At 27.2% G+C, this 18,358-nt stretch overlaps 1 protein-coding gene and 1 long non-coding RNA gene across 2 annotated transcripts in view; one reads left to right on the top strand and one right to left on the bottom strand.

Moving 5' to 3' along the window:
- SWIP (strumpellin and WASH-interacting protein) overlaps positions 1-1,675 on the top strand; it is a 48,980-nt gene extending 47,305 nt beyond the window's left edge. Inside the window, exon 30 of the mRNA XM_016066996.4 lies at positions 1,275-1,675. Coding sequence (XP_015922482.2) covers positions 1,275-1,382 — 108 coding nt within the window. The 3' untranslated portion in view covers positions 1,383-1,675. The remainder of the gene's footprint in view (positions 1-1,274) is intronic.
- A 6,059-nt stretch (positions 1,676-7,734) lies between these two features.
- Positions 7,735-15,164, bottom strand: LOC139427109 (uncharacterized). The gene is made up of 3 exons (XR_011638255.2): positions 15,104-15,164; positions 11,806-11,904; positions 7,735-8,161 (listed from the first exon to the last, which is right to left on the bottom strand). It is a non-coding gene; the product is annotated as an uncharacterized LOC139427109 (long non-coding RNA).
- Between the last annotated feature and the right edge of the window lie 3,194 nt (positions 15,165-18,358).

The following is an 18,358-nucleotide window of genomic DNA, read 5'->3' as shown; positions in this document are numbered from 1 at the left end:
TCTACTTCACTGTTATTGATATGTTTCCCAGGGCTCTAGTTAAATTAGACTATAATATGAACATAATGATTCTGCCCATTTTAGTTTTTTTTCCCCAAAATAATTTAAAAAGTAATATTACTGATACATTTGCTATAAATCACATAACAGTATTTATTAAAAGAAATGAAATATTTATGTATATACTCAGTAGTTTTAATTTGCTAAACCAGGTAGTTTTTCAAGTAATAAGTCTCTTATGTGAACTGAGGAAAAATATAATTTCCAGCTTTATTTTTTCAATTGGTAATTTTTATTTTCACTAAGTATCAATGTAATCATTTATATAATAATAGATTAGTACACAATTGTATGTCAACACATTATTTATTATCTTAAACTGTCTGGAATTTATTATTAAAGGGTTGCGTTTGCTTAAAATTTAATAGTGTAGAAATTCAGCTTTTTTGCCTTTTGGCTAATCTCATCCCTGGTTATTATTCGAAGTAATGTTATAGATAGCAAGTAAAGAAATTTAGTGCTTTCTGTTTTGCCTTCATATGATGAATGGAAATGAATAATCCTCAGCCATTATTTAGTCAACATGTAACACATTCCTGGAACTCTTATCAGTTATAAATTTGATAATTAACAAATGAGGGTGGTTCCCACAGGACACTTATTCCCCTAAAAGAAAAAGAATGAAGCAGGGTCTTGAATAATTTATAGGCCATATGCATGATTTCAGAATTGTAGTCAGTCATTTATTGTTAGTTTAGTTACTGATTAGTATTTCTATAAAAATCCTGTATGTGCAGTGACTCTTTATAAGAACTAATTCATGTGTTTCGAAAATTGTTTTGTGCATTCTTTTTTTCAAAAGCATATGAACTCCTGAGTTAAAAGTCTGGTTGTGTCTGTTTTATTTTCCGCCACCTGCTCTCCAATACCAAGAAACAAAAGAAGTGGGCAGGTTTTTTTTATGCAAAAAAGGAAAAAAACTTATACTAAGAAAACTGCTAATAATAGATATTGAAATTTATCATTTATATTAAAGAAAATTGTTGATGAGTGTATTTTTTTAAAAATTGTTTTTCGGATTATCTGTGAATTCGCTTATCCGTGCTTGTAGGCCTTCAATTCTGCAGATAATTGGGATACATATATATTACGTTTGAAATTCTGATTTGAAATATATATTTATGAGGGAAAATATTTCCACCACTTATCCCATATCCTTTATTTAAAATATTTTTTTCCAAATAATAAAGAATTTTTTTCTCGTTTTATTACAGGAATTTGATCTTTTGAATTATTCTTTGAGCAGTGCTCGAATATTCTTTCGTGCTGATTTAAGTGCAGAAGAAGAAAATGCTGAAAAACAAAGTACAAATAAGGTGTGATTTATATAACACAGCATCAAGTTTCAATGCCTAGACAGTAATATTTTTTTCATTAGGTAGCTAAAGTTGTTAGAAATGCTATAAAAAATGTAGTTCCTGAACTGAAGCTCGTTTAGATAATGAACTGTATTAAATATTTCAATGTTTTATAATGTTCATATTTTACTATGATTGTCTGTACAAGTATAATATTTTGAAGTGCAATAATGTAATAATGAACTTCTGATGTATTTTTGTGAACTATATTTAAACAAATCAATTATTTTGTTAAAATAAAGATATTTTGTTATAAATGTTTTTATCTATTGCTTAAAGATATGTTTAATATTTTTACATGTGCTATTCAAGTCAGTTTATATATTATTTTAATTTATATTCATTTATAGAAAGAAGTCCTATATCTAAAAATATTCAAATTGGTACACTTAAATTTTAAAACTTACTTTTAGTGTATAAATTCAGATTACAAGATATTAGTTGACTTTATTAAATAAATTAAAAACAACTGTGCGTTGAAAAGAAATAAAGACATGTTAGTAATCATATTTTAAACAAAAAACTGTTAAAAATAAGCTTAAAGATTTTGCACAGAAAGAAAAAAAAAATTCCAAGTCAAACCGATAGAGGTGGTCCCACAGATTCTCAATTGGGTTTAAATACGGTAAGTTTGCTGGCCAGGGAAGTACGGTAAACTCATCCTTGTGCTCCTCGTACCACGCACATACACTGTGAGCTGTATGACACCTCGCCTTACCCTGCTGGTAGATGCCATCATTCTAACGAAAAATCATTCGCATGTAGGGGTGGACATGGTCCGCAAGGGCAGATGCGTACTTGTGCTGATCCATCGCTCCTTCCACAATGATGAGTGCACCCAGTGAATGCCAGGAAAACATTCCCCAAACCATAATGCTTCCTCCTCCAGCCTGGATCCTTCCGGCAATTGTTGCAGGGTGTTTGCTTTCAGACGTTTCATGCCGTATACGCCAACGTCCATCTGTTCGATGGAGCATAAAATGTGATTCATCGGAAAAAGCCACCTGTCACCACTATGTGGACATCCAGTTGCGGTACTGGCATGCAAATTCCAGCCTTCGTCGCCAATGAACAGCAGTCAGCATAGATGAATTAACCAGGCTTCTGAAGCGGAGGCCCATGCACAGCAACATTCGCTGAACCGTTATTGAGGATACACACTTGGTAGCCCCTTGGTTCATCTGGGCGGTCAGTTGCTAAACAGTTGCATGTCTATTCACCTGAACGCATCTCCGTAGCTTTCCTACGCCTCTGTCATCTATAGCCCGTGGTGCACCGCATGTGCCAAGCTACTGATTTTGGATAGTGCCATTTTACCACACAGTATACTTTCACCACGATGGCACGCGAACAGTTCACAAAATTAACCGTTTCCAAAATGCTTCCACACTTGGCGCGAAGGCCAATAATCATGCCCTTTTGGACGTCGGATAAATCGCTACGTTTTTACATTACGCCAACGCTTGAAATGCTTTCCGATGCCCTAGGACATCCTTTATATACACTTTATTGTAATATGCTGCCACCTGCCTTCTGTGATTGGTTATTTCACGTTTACGTCGAAGGTAGGTGGTGGTCACATTAATGTGACTGGACTGTGTATATATATTTATGCATGTATATATATATATATATATATAAATATATATATATATATATATATAAGTTCAAAATGAAGAATAAAACAAAGAAAAATTATAGACATATGAAAAAAAGGGGGTGGGAAATAATAAGTAAAAAAACAACAAACAACAAAAATTGTTTGTTGTTTGTTGTTTTTTTACTTATTATTTCCCACCCCCTTTTTTCATATGTCTATAATTTTTCTTTGTTTTATTCTTCATTTTGAACTTATCTAATGAGTGCTGTTTACTTGCAGCTTAAGCGCAATAAATGTTACTTATTGTTTTTCTTAACTTTCTTAGTGTTTTCTTGTATTTATTTATATATATATATATATATATATATATATATATATATATATATATATATATATATATATATATATATATATATATATATACATATACATATACAGGGTAATTCATAATTCCCTCTGTTTACTACAACCTTATGTTTACTACAACTGGCTTCAGTGGTACATGTTACTGCCATCTACCGGCAACTGCTTAAATTAAAACTTAAATACTTTCGGAATAATTTCATATGTCCTTTTTTGCCATATTCGTCTTCGTTTTTTTACTGTAACGCTTCGAAACCCCGGTAGGAATTGTGAATAACCCTGTATATATATATATATATATATATATGTATGAGAATTATACATTTTGCTAAAATTAAAATTTTGTGTGGGACTTGGTACAAAATTGAGAGTTAGAAAACAATTTAAACTTGACGATATCTTTCTTCTGTTGGCCAGAAATGTTGATTGTTTCATTGCAAATTATGCCAGCTTGGTAAGTTGAAGGATTTAAAGAGTGGAAATTTAATGTTTTAAATTAATTAATAACTACACACACTTAACAGGCTTATTTAAATTCTTTTCTTAAAGCGATGAAAAATTTAAAGAATCATTTTATTATTGATGTTGCAGATAAAGCCTTTTATAAATTTTGTTTCATTTGTAAAAGTTTTTTCTGATATGATTAACAAATAAAAAAGCGAAATTGATAATCGAATTTTTGGCTTTTTCTAAATAATTTAATTTTAAAATTGATGATATTAATAAATCACATTTATAGTCTTCTTTAAAATCTCATAAAAGATCAATTAAATTCAGGTTTTTTACTTGTACTGTTAGCTACAATTCCTTTTTTAGAATTTTTTTTACAATTGTTTAATATTATTTTGCAAATTGATATAGCATTTTATTATGAATATTGATAAAGATTTAATTAACTATTAAAAATAGAATAATATTAATACTAGATTAGCTTTTGATTTTAAAATACATGTTGCTAAAAATAAAATTTTGTGTGGGACTTGGTACAAAATTTAAAGTTAGAAACAAAAATTTAAACTTGATATCTTTCATCTGTTGGCCAGAATTGTTGATTGTTTCATTGCAAATTATGCCATGTTGGTAAGTTGAAGGGTTTAAAGAGTGGAAATTTAATGTTTTGAACTAATTAATAGCTACACACACTTAACAGGCTTATTTAAATTCTTCTTTTAAAGAGATGAAAAATTTAAAGAAACATTTTATTATTGATGTTGCAGACAAAGAAGATGATAATTTTTGTTTCATTTGTAAAAGTTTTTTCTGATAAATTATGAATTCAATTGTGAAAACAATACTTTAATTAAAATTAACAATTAAAAAGCGAAATTGACAATCGAATTTTAGCTTTTTCTAAATATTTTAATTTTAAAATTGATGATATTAATAAATCACATTTATAGTTTTCTTTAAAATCTCATAAAAGACCAATTAAATTAAGGTTTGTTACTTGTACTGTTAGTTACAATTCCCTTTTTAGATTTTTTTTCAGTTGTTTAATATTATTTTGCAAATTGATATAACATTTTATTATGAATATTGATAAAGATTTAATTAACTATTTAAAATCGAATAATATTAATATTAGACTTGCTTTCGATTTTGAAAATTTATTTTAAGTATCTCTCATAGTCTAGTTTATATATGTTCAGAAATTGTGAAGAAAAAAAATTACCTAATAAAGAGTATTGGATGAATTTATGTAACTTTAAAATTTTTGAAAATTCTCTTTCTAATGATAATTACTCCCTATTGGAATACCTACAAATAAATTAAGGGTATTTCTATAGGAAGTAATTATTTGCGTGTTTTGGTTAATACTCATTTACATTATTGTGAATTTAAATTTCTCAAACAAAATTGGATTAAAGGATGCTGACAACTTGATGCTTTGATTATCCATTTTTTTAGAGATATTAATGTCTTGAATATTTATCCTAGAGAACTAAATTGAATTAAAACTAATAATAATGAACAAGATTATTTTTTGGATTTAAATATAAAAGAAAATAAAGATGAAGGGCAACTTATTAATTTTTTTTGTTGATAAAATAATAGAATTTAATGAACTTACTAATTTTAATTCTAATTTATATTTTAAAATTTTAAGAATTACAATTAGATTCAAGAAATTTTTTTTAATATTTACAGAACTTATTAAAGCTATAAAATTTTTTGAAATAAACTGAATAAATAATAATTTTCCAAATTTTAAATTATTGATTAAATATCCTCTGTTTGATTTTTTTAAAAATTCTGTTGATATTTAAGACCAAGTAAGCACTACTTGGTGTTTCTATTTCATTACAATGCTTTTTCATGGTTTCTTAAATATATTTGGTAGATAGCAGCACTAAGTGATTACATTTTGATTGGTTCCACAATAATTAACTATTTTGAACTAGTGATACACATTTCACTTATAACATTGTTTTAAAACGTATTTTGTGCCTAATTAATACTTCATATTTGTTATTAAACTACAATATCTCATTATCTAGAGAAATCAGATCAAAGTTGAGAGTAAAATCATCAATAACTTAAGTTATGTGTCAAATGAAGCTAAAACATAGTTCTCAACAAAGGTATAACTCTTTTTAGTTTCAAAAAAGAGTAATAATAATGACAAAAAAGAGCAAATAAATTGGCAACTAGTTGAACTGATTGATTGTTATTGAATTATGTAAGTACAGTAGAGAACCGATTATCCGGAACGATAGGGACCATCGCTATTCCGGATAACTGATTTTTCCGGTTTTCTGAATCGCTACAAAAAGCCGTTTTTTTATCGTTAAACCCAACTAAAAAAATATATATATTTGGAAATTATCTTAAAAAGAAGAAAAAACGATGAAGTAATACACTAATGATTATTTCTAAACTGATGGTAAGGTAAACATCTTTCAAAAAATAAAGAAAAATCCTAAAATCTTATGAAGAAAAAAACATCTTTTTAAAAAAATCGCGGGAAAATGTATCGAATTTCGTTCCGGTTTTTTGGTTTTCCGGTTTTCTGATTTCCGGATTTCTGATTTCCGGATAACGGGTTTTGTACTGTAGTTCTTTGTAATAACATTAAAGTTCATTAAAAAAATGTTTAAAATTAAATATGGTAAAATTTTTGTTAAAACCTCTATGCCTTTTTTTGTCACAATGATAGAAAGTCTAGGATAAATGGCTGGTGAAGGTGTACCAGTGTGACATCAAAACGTGCATGGGTTTTAATGAAAACGTTACCGCTTGAGATTTTAAATGTTTCTAATGCATTTTGGATAAGTGTTATTTGGACTTCCAAAATGGCATACTAATGATGTCAATATGCCATAAACTAAACTTAATCAGTTATGTCAGTTTATTTCAGATTATAAAAAAAGTTTATTTTTTTTATAATAATTAAATAGTAATTCATAGGATATTGTCTTAAATGCTTTATGATGATGAATGTAATGATGTTACAAAAATTGAATTACACTAGTACCTGTATATAGAAAGATACTCGCTATATACTGGTCCTATAACTTGTGAGAACTGTGAGAGGTTTTGTAATGGTTATCAGTTTCTTCAACATGTTATCAGTTTCTTCAGCGAAGTCTCTTCTGAGACTCTCAATTTTTAAAATGAGTTAACACAGTTGAGTCAGTTTAACAGTTTTATAATTTTATCTTTATTTTTTAAATAAACCTTTTCTTTTTGATATTTTTAGCAGTCATTAAAAATCAGGTTTTTAATAAATGGTAAGAGCCAGGAATGAGTTTTTTTACTTTTGACTTAGAAACCTGAAATGCTTTTGTAATTATTCAAGTACTTCTTTGAGGATGTTCAAACCCCCTCAAAATTTCCTAATCTTCTGGAAATGAGGAAATGTGCTTGCCTGGTGTCTAGTCTAGCTGGCATTTCCCCTTCTCTGAAGTCTGCTCCTGTTGTTAATAATTTTGAAAATGATTTTACTACTTTTTAAATCTATGTATTTATAATTGTGGCTCATATATTGAAAATTTGAGTTATGCCATACAGCAGTAGTCACGTCATTGCATTCTGGCTTGTCCATATTCTTTTTTATTCTTGTACTTAATAACTTTTTATAGTAATTAATTGATTATTAAATTAAAATATAATTAAAAATTGTAAGTAAACACTAATTCGAAAAAGATTCAAATGGCAGTATAAGGGATTCATATAATTTCATTCCAGAATTCTTGGTAAACTTACTTCGAAAGCGAAGGTCGCATGTAAGATTGCTTACTCTGAAGAAAAGTAGAAAAAATTGTAGGCAGATGTGCTTTGAATAATATACTTTTCTTAAATGATATATTAATTTATATTTTAAATGTTTAAATGTCATAACTTTAAAAAAACATACCTGTATAAAAATATTGTAGAGTATATCAGTCAGCTTTATTTTTAAAGTAACTTGTAATTTAACATACAAAATGGAGTAGTGATTTGAAGAGCAGAACAAAATCAGTAACTTAAAATCTACAAAAAATTGTCACATGTGATTACATAAGATTTTCAGTTGAACATTTACTAAGCAACTAAATTGTTGTAGTGATATTATGTTTGAAAGAAACACGAATACAAATCTAATCAACAAACATATTTTGCTCTTCATCTTGTAAAACAGGAGTTTCAAAATTGCTGAACGATCTTTTCAGAAAATGAGGAGTATCTCTTTTACCGAAACGTAGTCTTAAAGATGGATACCGCATGGCTTTCTTATCTTCTTTCATTTTACAAGCATCTCTTTGTGCCTCTATCAATTTATGAAATTCACTTAATTGAACTGAAATACAAGAAATAAAATAATCGAGTTTCATTTTAAATACTTATTTTTTTTACAAGGAGTTTTTTTTAAAATAAAAATGTTAATTGGAATTGCAGAGGTTCATAATTAAAGAGAAAATTCGCAGGGATTGGAACAAAATGATTAAAAATTGGTATTTTAAATCATAATTTAATTATTTTTCAAATCACATGATCAATCAATTTTTTAAATTCAGTGATATTTTTTCATTATCAGAGATGATTTTACTCCAGAAAAAAATCCAGATTTCCGGATTTTCCGCCAACCGCGATCCGGAAGTTTCCGGAAATCCAAGGTCCAGAAGTTTAAAAAAAATCATCGATCAAATTTATGTATAAAAATTCTTGCATATTTTATTTAAAAATACTGAAACTAAAATTTATACTTGGCATCTCGTTCATTTGTAAATATTTTTTTCTGGTAGAATAATAAATGTGATTAGAGATAAAAGTAAATTTATACATAATTATTCATTTAAATTATGCTGCATATAATTTATTTAGAATTTCATGTTTTGAAAATATCAATGATTTAAATTTATAAAGACATTTATTTTTTGAAATGCGTCTTTAATGATTTTACTCAAGAAATATTCAGTATTTTTGAGTTGGGCTCACAATAATCCTTGCATTCCATATTAGTTAAAATCACGTAAGTAAAACTCAAAGACCTGGAGAATGTCACACTTTTGAAAGAGATGTTGAGTAGTGAGATGAAAAATAAAATATTTCTAAAATATATTGGGTTGTTCGAAAAGTAATTTCGTTTTTTCCTTATTAAAATGGAAGAAGATTTTCTTATAGTGAATAAGTATTTAATTTAATTTTATGTTTTCCATTCTGCTCCAATACCTTTTGCCATCTTTCTGGCAGTAGTATGATTCCTAGCTGATAAAATTTCTGTTTTTTAAAAGCAAAAAACTGATTTAGGTAAGTTTTGACCTCTTAATTTGAAGTAAAGGTATTACCGTCTTAAAAGTTTAGTAGAGACCTGAAGAAATATTGTAGAAAATTCATTTTTTTTGTCCTCAGTGATGATGCTCTTTAAAAATGGATACTTTCCGTGGCGTTTGAGAAGCAAATCACGGATGCGACAGCTCAATGCGACGATAATTAGACAGCTCAAAATTCTTTTCATAAGAACATTGAGGAACTCATATGTCGAGATTTGAAAACAAACCTAGGCATTTCAAATGATCACGAACGCTCAAATTCGACAAATTTAATCTCTCAGCGATCTCACGAGTTGTTATTTGCCAGTTTACATCAATTAATATCCTTATTGTGCATTCATAAGCCTAAACTGGTGTAGTGTCTTCATGCATCTTAATCGAAATTTTGCTAACCAGTTTTGGCACTGAAGTACTGGCAATGCATTGTCTCAATACGCATTGGATATTTTTTTTTCCTTGGACAGCATTTTTACTTTTTCGATAGTAAAAAAGTAAAATATGCCGAAAAAGCTGCTTTTCGCTCTGTATATTTGAATGAGCACCACCTAAAAACTATTGCGTAGAATCAATTGAACTTTTTCACTCCTATATCAGCTTTAAAAAATTATAATGATTGAACGACTTAAGTGTGAAGTTGGTTGTGAAAAATACAATTTAGTCCTTTGTTAGGAAGAAATGAAATTACTTTCCAAACACCCCAAATGAACGATTTAATATTTTTTAAAAAATCTTATGTAACATTTTCACAGATAAAACTAACTTGTAAACCATTTAAAGCTGTGTACAGATAAGTGATAAAAGTATGCAGATGACAGATATTGTGTCTTTAGAATATCCTATGTTGATGTTTACTATCAGAATGTAATTGTGCAAAAGAGCAATTTATTATTAATTTTTTGTTATACCTTTTTATTATGCACAAAATTGATTTTTTTAATGAGTTATTGTAAAATAAGGTTGTTTTGTAATATTACTAAAATATTAAGATCTATTTTGGTATTATAGCTTTTTATATAAGGAATTACTTGATGCACAAAGACAGTGGATAAATTTTCCTCTTTCTGAGATAAATGTTTTAATTTTTAATTACCGAAATTTATACCTAATTATTTTAAAATCAACTATAAACTATGCGTCTTAAATGAAATTAAATACAGAGTTATGGCTTTAAAAGCCGCCAATGCTTATAGTTATTCAATAAATCAGTTTTGAAATGGATTGAATCTAATTTTTAATTTTCTTTTACGAGCCATAAATTTTTTACACCCTTCTATATGGTTTAAAAATATATATAAAGTTAGAAATAGAGTTACTCTAAAAAACATTAAGTTGTATTACGTAAAAGGGATATGAGTTGGCCCTTTAACTAACCAATAACCTCCGACAATATTAATACAATAATAGAAAGCACTATTTTTGCAGATATAATCGTGTAAGCTGATGACGAAATCATGTTTTTTCATTGTTAATTTCTAATTAATTTTTAAAATTTTTGTAAATTTTTACTAATTTTTCTCTTATTTAAAATTCTTTTTTGTTTCTTGTTTTCTTGGTGTTTTTATCTTTGATATATATATATATACACACACACACATATATATATATATATATATATATATATATATATATATATATATATATATATATATATATATATATATATATATATATATATATATATATATATATATATATATATATATATATACTATGGTTGTTAATATTTACCCTGCTTGAACATTCGACTGAGTTGAGATTCTATATGATTTAAATTTTTGTAATCGTATTTTAATTCAATTTTGTATTTTGATGTTTACTTCATGTTTTAAACTGTTTTCTACCACATAAATAACATTCATAAACCAAACTTCTTTCGAACAGTTGTTGCTTTTAAATATTTACTAATATCCATTTCTTTAAACTTTTTTTTTAAAAATTGAAATATTTCGTTAGCACTGTTGTTGGTGCGAGATTTGTATCGGTCAACCATTGCTGCGATTCGAACGTGGTCACCTCACTGGGAGGCGAGCGCTCTATCCTCTTAGTAATATATTTTACGAAAAATAAATAAATAAAAACTGGCGTATAAGACTAAGGTATATCGATACAGAACTGATATCTGCTAGAACTATAACTGTGTGACATCACAAACGTAAATTCAAATTCTTAAGTTAAATTAATTAATTTATATTATTACTAGTGTGACATCACAACAGAGTTGAGTAATCAGTTCCTGAGGCTTGGCCCCTAGTTAAAAAGGAATTAATCAGTAAAATTTGCTGTATTTTTAAAATTTTATTTATTATTTTTTTAAAATATGAAATTTTTTTTTACAAATTTTAAAAGCAAAAAACATTATAAAAACTTCTTAAAACTTGAGCAATTATAATCAAATGGGTTTGTTCGCACATATCTTATTTGATGTTTATAATAATTAATATGGATTTTCTGAATTCAAATTTGAAAAAAAAAAAAAAAACATTTTTAAAAATATTCTATTAAAAATATTATCAATGTCGATTGTTTTATCGTTTAAATCTTAAAATAGATTTAAAAGGATTTTTAAAAAGTTCTGTCTTAAACGTATTGGTAAATTCTTGAAAACGGAACATGCTAATTAAGAACATGACAATTTATTTGCCTGCGAAAACAATATGCATAATTTTATTACTTATCAAAGTTTCACAGTCAACATCTAAAGGATCGGCTGTCAATCGAGAAGTGAAGAGAGCAAGTGTAAGGAATAGTACGAAGAATTTCATCCTTGAATCTGAAAAAGAAACGATTAATCAGGTCACTAAATATAAGTAAACGATGGCGTACATAGACTTAGGTGCACCCCCCCCCCCACACTGCAAGATCTATAAATGCGCCCGATCTAAGACTTAGCACAATTTTTTTTAATAATTATTTACTTTTTTAGACCTTCAATAATTGAGTCTGCTCAATTTTTTCAACGTTGAGCCGGTTCTGATTTTTTAATCGTTTTTCACACAATCATTTGGATTATTTCTTAAAATACAAAATGCATATACCTGCGTTTTCCAGACTGCGTTGTGGGCTATGATATCTGACAATCAGAAACTCATTTTAAAAGTTACTTTTTTTCTTTGTAAAAAATGATGTGTGTCAATACTACTTTCGCTCCTCTTTTTGCAAACTTAGGAAACAGACTTTGCTATCAAAGCAGTTTGATGAAATAAAGTGAATAAAATTTTTCCACTATATTGCAGTTAAGTTTAAATCAAAAAAATGTACTACGCAACAACTTGTTTCACCACTTAAGGCATGCACATACAAGTAAAGAAAAGTTAAATTTCACTCAACAATGAAAGAAACTAATGAATAATGGTGTGGATAATGTGTAATTGTCAGCTGTGTGAATACTGATCCTGTGCCTGTTATATTATACCAAAGCAGACCTCCCCTTTTTCTAAATTTTTTTTCCTTCAAAATGCAGTTTGTTTCCCTCCCACAAAAAGAAACCTGTCGCTGAGAAATAAAAGGAGTTAATAGAAAAGAAGAAGCCTGTCAAACTTTTTTGATAATATGTTCTCTTTGGAAATTCTTTACTCAATAAGAAAAGAATACTTTACTTCTTTTCTCAAATAAAAGTTAGCTTAGAAATTATAATTTTTTTAATTGAAAGTCGAATTAATAATTTAAAAAATAAAGACAAAAATCTAAAAAAAAAATAAAAAGCTTCGTAACTCACAGTTTTTAGAGGGGGAGGGGGGTTTAACCCTGAAAAACATATCCTGGGTGTTCCACTGCAGGGTATTTAAATACGCCTATTACTTTTTTTTAATTACACGGCTATTCTTTTTTACTGAAGTATTGAATGGAACAAAGAATTTCATCTTTAAACTGAAACTAAAAATGATTATGAGCCCGCTAAATCTAATAAAATAGTAACATTTTATTTATTATTTTATGAGATAATTATACAGGGTGTTGCAAAACCGTTTATTATTTCTTTTACTCGTGCAATGAATAGTAAGAAAAATTTTCTTTCTCGAATCTGAAACAAAAATGATTATCAGGTTTCTAAATTGAACAAAATAGTGAAATTATTTTCGTTACTATTATTGTTTTTAAGGAAATATCGCACAGAGTGTTGAAACACGTCTTGATTTTTTTGACAAATAATAAAAATTGACAAAAAGTAAATCATGCCATTTTTGCTACATGGATGAAAAGAATTAATGAAATGTCCCTTATATTTTTACTTAAAATAACTCGATATTACTTGGATTCTAGTAAATTTAAACATTAATTTAAACAGATTGTTGATAAACTTATGATATATAAATTTTAACAGGTTTTGAATACCTATTCATGACTGTAACTATTTTTTGAATAAATCTATCACATTAATAATAATAATAAAAAAATGCTACTTTAGATTCTAGGTAACAAGCTTTTCAGGGTCGGACAGGGAGAAGGCCCAGAGGGGCACTTGAATAAGACCTTTTAAAAACTAACTGTTTTCGATTTTGTTATTCAGTACCTTAAGTTCCAAATGTATTAGTAAATTAAGTTTTTTTTAAGAAGCTTCAAATTTTATTTTTCATTTTTAGAAACTATTTTTATCTGACTTTTTAAATGTCCTATTGTAGAAAATGGAAATAAATTTTTAGAAAATATAGAATTACTTTTGTTAGTTCATAGCAGCGCTTTTTATGAATACGTAATAGGAAGCAAGCCGGGAACGGTTTGCTTCCTATTACGTATTCTATTTACGGCTATTTTAATTTTAAAACAATTCGAATCATGAAGATACAATTGCAGGTTCGAATTCTTGATTGTCATTTTGTGAGGTTCAAATAATTTGGACCCGGTAGATGCTATATATATATATATATATATATATATATATATATATATATATATATATATATATATATATATATATATATATATATATATATATATATATATATATATATATATATATATATATATATATATATATATATATATTTATATATATATATATATATATATATATATATTTATATATATATATATATATATATATACGGTGGTGGTGTTGAGGGAGATACTTCTGCTCTATTATTCGGAATTACTATATTCAAGCTTAATTTTTATTAAAATATTTTCTTCTTCTCTTTCATTGTTTATGGGACCCCCACAAACAATGGGTGTTTGTTTATGGATTTAATCGTTTATAGGGATGGGCTGCAAGCTGCTAACGCTAACATTACACTTGCAGTGGGTTGAGATATTGTTACCTACAGCAATTCAAATAGTGATATGTTTTCATGTCCTCAGTCTGATTCATCAGATAGCCCCCCTCATTCTTGAGATACTTCTGCTCTATTGTTCGGAAATACTATATTCAAGCTCAATTTTTATTAAAATATTTTTTCTTCTTCTCTATCATTGTTTATGGGACCCCCACAAACAATGGGTGTTTGTTAATGGATTTAATCGTTTATAGGGATGGGCTGCAAGCTGTTAGCGCTAACAGAACATTTGCAGTAAATTGAGATATTGTTACCTACAGTCATTCATTTTTTCATGTCCTCAGTGTGATTCATTACATAAAATTTTGTAAAAATATTTTACTCATAATAAAAATGAAACAAATTACAATGAAATGTGTTTTAAAGCTACATTTAAGTTTTTCATTTCTCTTTTTAATTTAATTGAATTTGGTTTTCCAGGGCCCCATTTTCAAAGAGAGCCCACCATAGAAGCTGGGGCCCAGGGGGTGAACACAACTTTAGGTCTATGGTCAGACCGACCATAAAGCTTTGCCAAGAAGATAATGAAACTTATACTTTTTGAAATTTATTTGTTAATACTCAGAAAATAAATATTTTTGTTAAGTCGAGTAATGATTCATAATTAAAAGTAAAATTCATAAGTATAAGTGAATTCAAAGTTATATTTTCGTATAGATAAAAACTCAATTTTTGAAGGTGAAAAAATTGAATACTTACAGGAACGAAGAGCCAAGCTTATCTAAATCAACCTTTCCTCGGTTGGTCCCTTTATATTTTAGCAGAAAGGGTAATTGTCAGATGATCAAAATATATGGAACTTCAAACTTATGTAATAACATTTAATTCTTATCATCTTTGAGGTACTAAAATAATCCTGTAAAAATTTATGTCCACTATCATCCTGATGTTTATATTTTTGTTCCGGTTTGAAAGTAGAAAAGTTTTTAAAAGGAGTTTCGGAAAAGAGTCAAATGGGAAAAGGAAAATGTATTCTCAGTTGGCTGAGAACTCAGAATTCTTTTATATGATAAAGCATTAAAAATATTAAACTTTTTGACCGCTCTCCTGACCATACACTTTCTGGAACATATTTTCCAGATTGATGATAGCAAATTTTAAAGATTAGAAAACTGACTCCACCGTCTACAAAATAAAGGTATGTTTATTCAAAGAAAGTTGATTTTAGTGTCTGATTTCGTAACTTAAAATATTGCCTGCACTGCTTAGTCTCATGCGCCTTTAAACATTTAAAATTGCCTTTGAAAATGTGACATTCTGATCAAAGTAATTAAAAGTATGTTGTTTTTAAGTTAAATAATTATTAAATATTTGCACTGTTTAGTCTGATGTGCCTTTAAACATTTAAAATTGCCTTTCAAAATGTGACATTTTGATCAAAAGCAGTTAAAGGTGTGTATTTAGCGTTAAATAATTATTAAATATTTTAATGCTTAAAAAATTATTCACATCTGAAATAAATTAAACATATGAAAAATTGAAAAAGAAGTCCTAAAATATATTGTATTCGACTTTCATAGTGAGCTATAAAGTTATTACAACGAATTTATTTTAGTCTTTTACTTTTTATTCCTTTTCGTGACAATTAATTATAAAAGTCATTTTAAAATGTAAATATTTAATGCAACAATACAAGAGTGGTAGATAATTTTTTTTAATCAATTATAAATGATTTCATTTTATCCGTTTAAGAATTTTTGCGTTTTGACTATTAGTGCACTATGTCTGACCCATACATATTTTTTTGTTCTACTATAATTTAAAAAATGGAGAGGCATTTGATTTTTTTTTAAAATTCTAAATATTCGAAACATTACATATAAAAATTTCAGCTGCTATTGGAATGTTTCTTACGCAGGAAACTTACACACTTTTCTATCTGGTGCATCAAAAAAAAAAAAAAGAAAAAAGGAAAAAAAAAAGAAAAAAAGAGCATTGAATTGACTTTAATAACAATATGCATAATGTTCCTTTCTGTTCAAAAATGTTTGATGCATATATGGGTGATTCTCACGAAATATGACAATTTACTGTCCCTTGCTCCAAGATCTAATACTATAATACTAAAAGAGCCTTTTTTTTAAAAAAAATTAATAAATTGCATTGCTGTTAGCATTTTAAAATGACTTTGGACAAGCATTGACTGTTTTGTATAGTTAAAAAATTTAATTGAACTTCAAAATGTCATTTTCCTGGCATGTCCCAAGCAATGTTTCCAATAATAACTAGCTTCAAAACTTCCCATAAATTTTTTAATATCTAATTTTTTTTTTATCTTAACCGGTGTAAGCATTTCTTGAAGCAAAGGGTATTATTTACAAAAACTTCGTTTAAAATATTTTTTTCTGTTAATAATTTGTTTGTCCCAAGAAAATCTGTCATTTTCCTGGCTACTTTTATTTAGTGGTTTATAACCAAAATAGTTAGAGCCAGCAATCAATATCTTATGTTAATATATTGATTAGATACCCTCCTATATGAACATGTCTTGTTAGATGAATAAAGAACCAATTTTCTGGTTCAAAATCTATTTCAAAAAATTTTTCAGGATGAGTAGGTTTTTGTGTTGTCATTTTCCTGGCTTCTTGAAATAATTAATAACATAAACTATAAGATTTATCTGAGTTATTTTTTAGAAATCCTGCTGTTTTCTGCAGAATGTAAACGTCTTAGGCCAAAGTATTAAATTAAAGTAAAGTTATATGCTATAAAATGGCAAATTTGTCATTATTCTGGCTGTCATTTTCCTGGCTTATGAATTCCAGGACATTGAAGTGTTACCAAAAAAATGTTTTAACTGCTAATACTGTAAGGAGGAAAAGCAAATATTAACCTAATATCAAGTTTATGTATGATTGTAATATGGTTGGATGTAATCAAAGTTATTTATTTATTTAATGATTGATTATTATACACAATTTTATTCTGTACGTATCAGTAACAAAAAAAAATTTGATTCTTTCTACAGTGGATAAAAAGAATTAATTTAAGCAATTTATGGTGTATCTGACATAAAGGCTTAAGTTGAGTTATTTACTATTAACTTAAAATGACTGTTTTTTAAACTTCTAAGCTAATATTTCATTTTCCTGGCATTCAAGATTTGGTGAATTACTATTTTATTTTTTTTCTCGAGTAAATGTCAATAAACTACACTGCTGTCTGTAAGATATTAATAAATGTAACTAAAGAAGTACACAAAAAAAAAATTAGATTATTTTGAAGACTCTAAATTTGAAATTTTTCGGTCCGAATTGCCATGTTTAAAAAGAATCACCCATATATATATATATATATATATATATATATATATATATATATATATATATATATATATATATATATATATATATATATATATATATATATATATATATATATATATATATATATATATATATATATATATATATATATATATATATATATATATATATATATATATATATATATATATATATATATATATATATATATATATATAGATATAGATATATATATATATGGGTGCATTTTTAACATTTACATGTAGTGTTAATTATTTTTCTATAGGTATTATTATTATTTTTATTAAAGATAAAAATATTTACTATACTACCATGTTTTTTTGAGCATGTTAACAGAAGGGAAAAACTGTAAGTCAATTTATTGGGACAGGTTCTATTAAAAAGAAAAAAAAATTCTACAAAACTGAAAAGCATAATTTGAAAGCTATACATCTGAATCTTAAGTCTATACAACACATAATAAAATATCAAATGATCATTAAAACGATACATATCAATCAATTACGCTGGTTAACAGAAGCAACTGTAAATAAAACATCCGCATCTTGTTAATGCTTTATCTTTTCAGAATACAGCAAATATAGCGCCAATTTTTAAATTGGGCATCGATTTCCAGGGAGATGTGGGACCAATTTTTGCCAACTCAATGGAAACAATTTAGTACAAT

This window comes from Parasteatoda tepidariorum, chromosome 11 (assembly GCF_982258835.1).
Source record: "Parasteatoda tepidariorum strain Cologne lab strain chromosome 11, Ptep-v5.0, whole genome shotgun sequence".
NCBI lineage: Eukaryota > Metazoa > Arthropoda > Arachnida > Araneae > Theridiidae > Parasteatoda > Parasteatoda tepidariorum.
Note: the sequence above shows the minus strand (reverse complement) of the source record. Positions and strands in the feature narration are given on the sequence as shown.